Genomic DNA, 11,126 nt, shown 5'->3' on the forward strand with positions numbered 1-11,126 from the left:
CACCCAAATCTTACTTGGAAACTCTACAACATCTCTTTTGAGAAAGGAGGTCAAGTCACCACATCACACTGAGAAATCTTGGTTTTGACCTCTTCACCTTTAGTTCTCTTCAATTTTAAGGTTAAAATCAATCATGCCAGAAATACAGGAAAACATCACTTAAAAGAATTCACATATTTTTCCCTTTTGTTGTTATCTAAGTGTATTTTTCAAGAAAGGATGTCTGGGATTAAGTTTGTGGGGGAAAATAATAGAAAATTCTGCTATAAATTGTTTATATTGGCTGAAATTATTTTGAAAAGAGATCCAATTTGAAACCTCCACAAAAAAAAAAAACTCATGAGATTAATTTTCTAGATTGTCTTTGGACACATAAAAAGGACTTACAGGCTATTAAATAATTTTCAACTTTGAAATCTAGGAAAGCAAGGGTGTTCTCATCATGAAAATGTTTTGGCATTTCAGAGTTTATAAAAATCTCAATTAGGCACTTTTACCAGCCTCTTATAATTATTTATAGATCTTCACAACCACACAAGTTTCTCCCATTTAACAAGAAATCGCTAAGATCACTTTCTACTCATGCTTCTGGTTTCAGATTGGCTATCACTTCTTCCAAGAAGCTTCCCTGGTCAGCTATCCCCACCCTGTATTCTGCCTTGCACACACCTCCATGAGCCTAACTCTTGCTATAATTTCTCTGACCAGCCTTCACTTTTCACACTTTCAATTAATTGTTTCTTAATTGTAATTGATTGTGTAAATGTTTATCTTAATGTCTGCCCTCCCTCATCACTATTAGCTTCATGAGGGAAGAATCTTGTCTGTTCCTGTTATCACCAGTGTGAGCAGACATATTCATTAAAATGTGGAATAAAAAGGACTATTTGTTAGAACTTTCAACACATTAATTTCTTAACAAAACTTAACCAAGCCTGCAATCACTACAATGTTATCTCAGAATACTCAAGCATTGGTTTTTCTAATTCTGTTGTTTATTTATTATTTTTTGAGACATTTTCACTCTGTTGCCCAGGCTGGAATGTAGTAGTACAATCCCGACTCACTGCAACCTCTGCCTCCTGGACTCAAGCAAAACTCCCACCTCAGCCTCCCAAGTAGCTGGGATTACAGGTGCCACTGGACCCAGTTAATCTTTGTATTTTTAGTGGGGACCATGATTCACCATGTTTGCCAGGCTGGTCTTGAACTCCTACCTCAAGTCATTCACCTGCTTCAGCCTCCCAAAGTGCTAGGATTACAGATGTGAACCACCACACCTGGCTATTCAGTTTTGAGAGGGAGTCTTGCTCTGTCACCCAGGCTGAAGTGCCGTGGCATAATGTTGGCTCACTGCAGCCTTGACCTCCTGGGCTCAAGTGATCATCCTGCCTCATCCTCCTAAGTAGCTCAACTACAGGTATGCATGTGGCCATTTTTATTTTTTTATTTTTATTTTTTTTATAGAGACAAGGTCTCACCATGTTGCCCAGGCTGGTCTCAAACTCCTGGGCTCAGGTAATCCTCCTGTGTCACAATATGATGGGATTATAGGTATGAGCCACTGTGCCCAGCCTAATTCAGTTTTTTAAAAAGAAAGAAAATAATACTCAAGCAATTGATAGATTTTAAATATTGATATCAAATGAAATATTTGTAAATAGCAAGATAATGTTTTTAATAGAAACAAGAATCTAGAGTTATTTTACAAGTATCAGTCCAAAGCTTTCCATGCCATTGGATGGACAGAGAGTCTTCTACTACAACCTCATAATATGACAATTAAAAGATCAAAATAACAAGGGGTCAATATTATCCTCATAAACTTCGCATGAATGTTTTTGAAAATATAGATTTTTAAAGAGAGATTTGGGAAAAATCAGAGCTCTCTCCAACTGGTTTAGTTTCTTTAAAAAAGGATTTTGCTTGTTCTGGAAAATAAATTGTTTTTATAACAGAAAACATTTCTATGATGATATTATATAGGCAAGATCAGTGAAAAGCAAACTCTATAGAATTTTGATATTAGAGAACTAATTAAAACCTTTTATCAGTAAGAACAGAGACCTTATTTTGTGGTTAAATGTCTCAAAATTGGTGAATAGATCATTTTTCAGAGTCTGCTTACAACTACCAATATTTTCCAGCCATTGCTAATGCTTATAATCAAGGAATAACTACTATTTATTTTCCTTTCATTTAATCAGTGTGCTTTTGGAACAGACAGGTTGTGTTCTCTGCCATTTACAAACTCAAATCAAGGATTTAATTTAAAATTCAATAATTGAATGAGATGGTATAATAACCTTTTGTATAAATTCATCATTTCTTATCTTTCCCAAAGAACAAAATGTCCTGTGTGCTATAATCACTACTGTTTACTTTTCTGGAAGGTTTTTGTATAAACTTCTGTATCTCACCCTGGATTGTAAATCCACCCTCAAAATGTAGCATGAACAGTTTACTACTCCGGGTCTTATAAGTGCTCATAGCTGCTATTGTGACATTTGTATGGCAATTAATTTCACTCCCTGTTATAAAGAAACTTAAGTCCCTGTGATATCCCCTTCCAGATAGTCCAGACGTAACACTCTCATTTGTCTCCTGCTTTTTAAAAAGGTTGGGACTTTGAGTTCGTGTTTCACAATGTGCATCTCAACGGTTTTCCTTCCCTCCTGCCCCCGTCCCCTCCATTCCCCTCCCCTCCTCTCCACTCCCCTCCCTCCTTCTCTCGCCTCTTCTCTCCTCTCCTCTTCTCTGCTTTTTGGAGGGGTAAGGAAAGAAAACGCATTACCTAGGCTGACTTTCAAGAATTGGCAGTATTTTTTGTCCTATTTTAATGGTTTGCATTTATATGAAAAAAGGTTTATTTGTTGAAAAGTAAAATCAGTAAACCACTAATGTATTGTTTATCAAGATTTTCTGCAGAAGAGGAAGCATACTGTGGTATACCTGGTAGTACAGTTAAAGCAGCTGTACTTTGAGTGACTATACGAAGATCACATCCATTCAAGGTTCCAAGGGCAAACTCAAGTGGACAGAAGAGAACTGGGCATTATCACTGGTCAAGATGTCACAGCTGCAGCTCTGGTTTCTACTGCAGGTCTGGGAACCTGTCATTTCAGTGTCCCATTAGAGGGGGACAACCATTGCTGCCCATGGCCCTACTCACAACTCAGCTTCTTCCTACCTCTGCTTCTCTCTGTCTTCCCCTCCCAGCCCTGCTCTCCTGCCTGTTTATTTTCTCTAGGCTGTGTGTGTGAGTTTTGCAGTCACAGTTCCTAAGGAGATTTTTCTTTATAATTATATTATTTTTTTTATGTTCTGGGGTACATTTGCAGGATGTACAGGTTTGTTACGTAGGTGAACATGTGCCATGGTAGTTTACTGCACCTATCACCTAGGTATTAAGCCCAGCATGCATTAGCTATTTTCCCTAATGCTGTCCCCTCCTTGTCCTCCCTCAACAGGTCAGAGCAAGTGTTGTTCCCTTCCCTGTGTCCATGCGTTCTCATTATTCTGTTCCCACTTATAAGTGAGAATATTCAGTGTGTGGTTTTCTCTTCCTGCATTAGTTTGCTAAGTGTAATGGCTTCCAGCTTCATCCATGTCCCTGCAAAAGACATGATCTCATTCTTTTTTATAACTGCATAGTATTACATGGCGTATATGTACCACATTTTCTTTATTCACTCTCTCAGTGATAGGCATTTGGGTTGATTCCAAGTCTTGCTGTTGTGAATAGTGCTGCAATGAACATACAAATGCATGTATCTTTATAACAGAATGATTTATATTCCTTTGGCTATATACTCAGTAATAGGATTGCTGGGTCAAATGGTATTTCTGGTTCTACATCTCTGAGGAATCACCACACTGTCTTCCACAATGGTTGAACTAACTTCTCAACAGTATAAAAGCATTGCTATTTCTCTGCAACCTCACCAGCATCTGAGATTATCTGATTGGATTAGTTGGAGATTAGATAATATGAAGTGTCATTATTGGGCAAAGTTTTGTGGCAACCACCTTGTAGCCTACTGGTCTGCCTTCATTTCCTTATGGAAGTTGGCTTTTGAAGTAGGATAATTCCTCATTGTGCAAATCTGACCCACACATTGCAGGACATTCACATCTGTCGTCCTGGCACTAAATGCCAATGTGCCTTCCCTGTTTAGACATTGTGATAATCATCCCTTCTTCGTTTCCAAAATAGACTCTGGGCATGTTAGACCTTCAGGCTCTCCTGGATTCTTCTTTGAAAGGGGAACAAAGAGAAAGGCTTTTACCTCACAACTATAATAGGAATTTAGCTTAAATTTTTCTTTAAACATTCTGACCTGAAAGCATACTTTGAAACATATAACTGAGGAGAGCTCTAATTTTTCTTAGTGCAACACTACTGCAGAGAGGAAAATAAACCAGGTCCATTGTGATATGTGATTCTATGTTAATAACATACCCATGTTTTAAATTGTTGTAAAACAGGTTCTTGGTCTCTAAATTTTATTAAGAATCTACTGAAGCCAGGAGCAGTGGCTCATTCCTGTAATCCCAGAACTTTAGGAGGCTAAGGCAGGGATTCACTTAAGCTCAGGAATTTTGGGAGGATCACTTGAGCCTAGGAATCCTATTTAGGCTGCAGTGAGCTGTGATCACCCACTGCACTCGAGCTGGGCGACAGTGAGACCCCGTCTAAAAAAAAAAATTCCACTGACTTAATTGGAGCATTCATCTGTCAGTAGGTCTGTAATCTATAGCAGCCACCACAATGTAAGATTTGAAAAATACTACTCAAGAATTGAGTTATAGGCCTGGTAAAGTGGCTTATCCCTGTAATCTCAGCACTTCATGAGACAGGAGGATCGCTTGAGCCTAGGAGTTCAGGACCCATCTAGGTAATATAGAGATATCCCATCTCTACAAAAAGTTAAAAAATTGAAAAAGAAAATAAAACAATTGAGTTATAAGCGAAGCATTTTTTGAATTCTGATTTCTAACCTTAATTTTGCATTTGACATAAGCATTAGCTGAAACAGGCCACTTTATAATTGATACTTTACAACTTCTAAAAACTACTTGAGTAATAATGTACTTTTGGAAACAGGAACAGTAAAACCTAGGCAAGATCCTTTAGCCATATTAAAATTAACAAGAATATCAGAGAACACCTTGAGCACCCAGGCTTAAATCTATGAAGGAAACCATTTCAAAAGATGAGTGTAACTAAAGGACAGAGAGTTCTTACGTTGTCCCATGCTCCTTCTAGGTAAAATTAAAGATGATGTCACCTTTAATTCATGCAGAACTAGCAGTACCTCTCCAGAGGCATTTGAAAAAAATATGAGGTGCTTTTGGTTGTCATAATGACTGGGAAGGAGAGTTCTATTGAGATTAGTGTTTGAGAGCCAGGGTTACTAAATCTTGTTCAATATGCAGAACATGAGATAAAAGAACAGTCCTGCCTGAAAGCCAATAGTGCCTGCATGAAGAAACACTGTTATGCATTTAACAGAGATAAACTCAAGTCCCACTGCCTGGGGAAAAGAGCAAGTTAGTCATCTGTCTCTTGACATCAAGATTGAGCACCTTGTTATCAGCCAGGTGCAAATGAGACCCAGAGATGCTGTTCACATGTCTAGTAAGTTTCTCCCTGCTCTGGGTTATTTTCTCTCATTTACAAAGAGGGTATCAATATATGGTAAATTATTTACACTGCAATATCTCACAAATAGGGTAGAAATCCTTTGCAAACAGGGTTAGGGAAAATCTTTAAATATATTCTTTTGAAATGATGCTTTTTTTTCTCTCTCCCTGATCTCATTCCCTCTCCTTCCAAGTAGTCTCTGTGTTTAACCACTGGACATCTAGATGAGAGTAACAACCTCCAAATAGCTACTTCTTCAGGTTAATTTCTCCCCTATCCAATTCAGCTGCTCTCTCCAACTAGTGTTAGACATTCCCTAAACATCACTTTTCCCACATTGCTTTTCTACTCAAAAATCTTCTAGGAGCTTCTATGTCATCTCACATTACACTTTCATTGTTATACCAAAATGTATAAGGTACAACAGTGTCTTTTCTATCTTTGTATCTTCCATGTTGTTATATAACGAAGTGTCTGACACATAGATGCTGAACATATATTTGCTTAATTACTATACATTAAAATCTTGGTTAACTTTCAAGACTTATGACCAAACGTTTTTTAAAGCTGTTTTGCTTCCTACTTAATTCCAAGTCTTTATTAATTTTCTCCTTTGTATTTCTACAATATTTCTAGAGCAAAGAATAGAACATTTAATTTGCTATTTTCATAATTTGTTACTATTGCAATCTTTTTCTGCTCAATTAATTAGATTATAAACTGCATACTGTTGAACATAAAGCTAAGCAAATGGTAGCAACACTCCGACAGGGCCACAGATAATTGTTTATTGCTTGCTGAGAACAATTCCACAGTTGTTTTACCAAATTCCATCATAATGTATAATGAGTATTTGGGGCTTATAGGTCCTTTTATGATGTACCTGGAGTTATAGTATAACCTAATCCTTAATACAATAATATGAGGCTTGTCATAGACTATAGGAGAAGACTGTAGAGTTAATGGAAGTCTACTACCATAGGACAGGAACTTTACAACAGACCTTTCAGTGAAGAAATATGGAAAAGATAAAGAAGCAGAGCTGGAAAGATAGTGTTATCAAATTGTATTAATTTATATGTAATGAATCCTTCACTTCTGAATTAGCCTTTGCATCTAGCTAATCCCTGAACATTTATTTATTTTCAATGTACAAGAAAGTACTCCGTAAAATACTGCTTCTAAATCTGAAAAGCTTCAAATAGTCTACAGTTCACAATTTCTTTATATTTATAGGTATGGATATGACATGCAAATGTTTTTATATAGTATTTAATCAAACACCTTTACTCCTTAATCTCATATCCAAAGGAGCTGAGATTAAAGAGTAAATCCCCAGCATTTTTCAGAAACAGTACCAGCCCTAAGAGCACGAAGCCTTTAAAAATATTTCCATACATTATTTCTTTTATTCCTTTTAATCCTTTTTAAATAAAGAGGGGAAAGCACTTATCATCTCCATTCAGTTACACAGAATTGGAATGCTGCTATGTGACAGAAATCATCACACTAATGCACAGATATTGAAAGTCAAGCAACTTTGGTCTAGGCTGAATTGAATTAAGTCTTGACCTTGTAAACATTTCCATTGGAGGTAGAACATACACATTTGACTTTTTGTCAAATAAGGGATAGTAAACAATGATTCTGAGATCCTAATAAATTAAAGGTATTGTAAAGACATTAAATATACTTTTTAAAGAAACCAAAGACAAAAGGGCACACAGATGTTTAATAAATTAGAAAGTGAAATGTAAGTCTTCATAGTTGAAATGTTTGCATCTTTAAATCTTCGCTGGTTTTATTTGATAATTTTTGAAACCATGATTAATAATGAGCTCACATTTTAGACTCTTAGTATGCATGGTAAACTCTGCAAGTATCTCCATTCACTATGGAGTTGTCCACAGTACCAGCGACTTAAAAACAATGTCAGTCACTGCATATTCATTTTTCTTTACTGTCATGGAAGTCTGAGTGAATAAGGATATTTGCACAGTAGAGATATTTTTTAAAGTTTCAGCACCCCTTCCGCATTGGTGGTTTAAGTGCCTCCAGCTGCTGTTCCCATGAACACGGTGTTGATAGGTGGTAAAGAGGACACCATTTCTCTACTGCTTGTTCCATGGGAGTCCAGGGTTTCTTGAGCTGGATACTGGTTGGAAGTTCCATACATACATTGGGATGAGGAAGAAGGAATTGGGGTTTGCAAACTGGAAGCTGTAAGGGAAAATATAATCAGCAATTGAAAAATTATTGACACTTTCTTTTCTCTGCAAATGCCACTCATTTTAGTTCTCTGTATTTATTTATGCACATAGCACACATACCCATTCTAAATTTGAGTTTGTGTGGTTTACCAGAGCAGTCATCTTTTCTTCCATTTTTTCCCCACTTGCTATTCTCCCAGAAATTATTTCCTCTACATATTTCACAAAGAAAACTCAATTTCAACTTAAGTGCTACCACCAAAATATATCCTCCAACCTACCTCCTCTTTCCATCTGCACTTTCACAGTTGCAGTTCAAACCACTATCTTTTCTTTCCTCGACCAACACACCAACCTCCTGACTGGTCCCATGATCTCCACCTTTGTCTCACCCATTCACCCTCCCAAGAGCAGCCAGAATGATGTTGCTGAAGTGTAGATCAAACTTTCACTTGTCCCAAATGCCATAGTGGCTTCCCATACCCTTGGAATATGATCCAGGCTTCTTACCTTATGTAGATGGGTCCCTGCCTTTTGATTTATTTTGCTCTACTCTCTCCTTCACTCAACATGCTTAAAACACACTGGCCGGGTCTCTGCCCATTGATCTTTTCAAATTTATTCTGATTCGGTGGTTCTGCATTTACTGCTTCTTCTGCCTGGAACTCCTCCCTCAGATCTTCACATCTCTGCCTCTTTCTCATCACTCAGCTTTCAACTCAAATGTTTCTGCCTCAGGATTCCTTTCTCAGCTATCCTACAGAAAGCAGCTCCTCCTTTACTGTCTGTCATTTTATCCTATTTAATCAAGTTCAGAGTACTTGGCATTATCTTTTTAATGCATTTGCTCATATATTTATTGCCTTACTGTCCCTCTACTAGAATGTAAACTTCTTACAGGCGAGAACTATGGCCTGATCACCGCCATATCCTCACATCTAGGATGGAGGCTAGCTCCTAGTAGGGTCTCAATAAAATTCACTACCTGGCTCACTAGCTCTGTATTTCCCTCATATATGGTTGCTGCCTTCTTGCTGACATGACATGCTCTCTGTCACTAAGAACCAGGCTTTATAATTAAGAAAACCTACAGCTGAACTCAGTTCTCCTTGCACTACTTATCTACTTATTCTATCCCCTCATTTTACCCTGCAGCACACTTTGCAATCTACTTGTAAGCCAGCCCTGATCAACTAAAGCTTAGAATCCACGCTACTCTTAACCTACGTTTCGTCAAAGCTTTCACTATCTCTTCAAGTAAATAGAACTAATAGTAACAATAGCAACGCAGTATATTTTAGTCCCATGGTGAGAAAACTTCCTGAAGTGGAATTTTCTGCTTCATTAGAGTAACCTAGAAGCAACGACCATTTGCAGATAGCAAGAGATGAGCTGCTAGATTCTGCTCAGGGAGCATGTGTGACAGGGACAGGAAGAGAAGGAGTACTTCCTATTGAATTATTGGAAAGGTACACTGAGTGAGGAGAGATGGAATTGATTTCATTTTCCCTTAGGCTCTGGTTGTGTGTCAATGCCCTTTACTTTTGCTAGTCTGAAACCAATTTCATTGGAAGATTTTAACCATCTCATATAAACATTAAAACTCTGCCTTGATACTTAGTGAGTGTATACTTGCCCTATGAAACATTATTAGTAATTTTAGAAACTAAATATATAGTGACTAAATCTATGTTATAAGTAATAACATACTAATTAATTGTTTATAGCCTAAATGTATGTATAGATTTGGTTTTTACTCCATTTTCCACTCACTGATTTATTGAGTGGAAATACTGTGGCAGATATTTTGCTAGGTGCTGATGATGCATCTAGCACAAGTTGCAGAATTTCCTCATAGATGAGGATTAAGGAAAGTAACCTTGTTGGAAGAAGATTCCAGGAGGCTTCATGGCAAGCACACCATTTTTCTTATTTTTACTTAAATGATGTGTTAGAGACCAATAAAAATAGCAACACTTTCGAGAGAAGTGTTGAATCACATTTCACATAATGAGAAAGTGATAGTAGCACCCATCACAGGACACCAGCTTTTTTTTAAACATGGAGTGACTTTTGGATACTGATGGAGATCATGAGGTCCAAAGATATTTCTTGGCGCTATAACTGGGTCCACCAGTAATCAAGAATGAGAAAAAGATATTATTACTGCCCTTATAAAACTTACAGTTTTTAGACTGCATTTGACAGGTCATATTAATTTTTGCATACTTAATAGATACCAGCTATTTTTTTTGTAAAAAATAACAGATCTAGCAGTTGGTTTCATAATAGAGATATACAGAATAAGAAATGAAAAATTGTTATTAACTGTGTAGTCAGATACAAAAAATACAACTTTAGATCCAAAGTAATAAATCAACTGTGGGAACATGATTGCTCAGTTCACCCAGCATATCTCCCTCAAGTAACGCTGCATACCTGAGGTCAATGACTTCTTAAAATGTTTTCAAGAACTACTAAAATAATTCACCTAGGACTGGAGTTCGACATGCAACTGGAGATGATGTATCTGCATAAAACGAGCTGGTCTGTTTTCTACCACTGTCATCTAAAATGTTAAGTGGATCGTGGATGTCACTGTAGGGGGGCAGTGAGCGAACACTGCTGATGACAGAAACGTGCTGATTCACCATTGATCCGAGCCTATGGGACTCTGGGTAGTTTATGTTACTTCCATAGTATCCTGTAACAGAAAATGTTGAAAATTTGCCGTTAACTTATCACAAAGAACTTTCAGGGAAAAAAAAGTGACAAAATAATTAAGTGATACTCTAAAGATATCAGACTGCAAGTATTACATATATATCTACATAGGCTACAGAATTGGATTTGTGCTTGCATATGGATAAGGTTTACTGTGCTGTTTTTTATGTTTTTTAATACATAAGAATTGTAGCATAATACATAATTTAATACATAAGAATTGTATTAACTTTAAGACCAGATTACACCTCTGTCACATTTCCCTTATCTACATGAACAAGCTCTGCCTCTGAAGAAAGAAAAAAGCACTTTTAGCCTGTCACAAAAACACTACTTTCATGTATAGATGCATGTTTGTGGGAGACAAAGCCTGGGCTACACTTAGGAGAAAGGCACCAAAGAAACCTACACACAAAGCCTATTTTGGTGACTCAAGGTCACAGATCTCTCTACTTCCCTTAACTTCTATTGGCCTAACTGTTCTGGCCCCAATCTTTAAAATCTGCTTTTAGTTAGCAGGAAGAAATATTGTCCACTAAAAATGT

At 37.1% G+C, this 11,126-nt stretch overlaps 1 protein-coding gene across 1 annotated transcript in view; it reads right to left on the bottom strand.

Annotated features, from left to right (window-relative positions):
* Nucleotides 1-7,034: 7,034 nt before the first annotated feature.
* RFX6 (regulatory factor X6) overlaps nucleotides 7,035-11,126 on the bottom strand; it is a 55,858-nt gene continuing 51,766 nt past the window's right edge. Inside the window, exons 18-19 of the mRNA XM_017549184.2 lie at nucleotides 10,349-10,561; nucleotides 7,035-7,867 (exon numbers count right to left, since the gene is read on the bottom strand). Of these exons, the coding sequence (XP_017404673.1) occupies nucleotides 7,692-7,867; nucleotides 10,349-10,561 (389 nt within the window). The 3' untranslated portion in view covers nucleotides 7,035-7,691. The remainder of the gene's footprint in view (nucleotides 7,868-10,348; nucleotides 10,562-11,126) is intronic.

This window comes from Cebus imitator, unplaced genomic scaffold (genome assembly GCF_001604975.1).
Source record: "Cebus imitator isolate Cc_AM_T3 unplaced genomic scaffold, Cebus_imitator-1.0 Scaffold11, whole genome shotgun sequence".
Classification (NCBI taxonomy): domain Eukaryota; kingdom Metazoa; phylum Chordata; class Mammalia; order Primates; family Cebidae; genus Cebus; species Cebus imitator.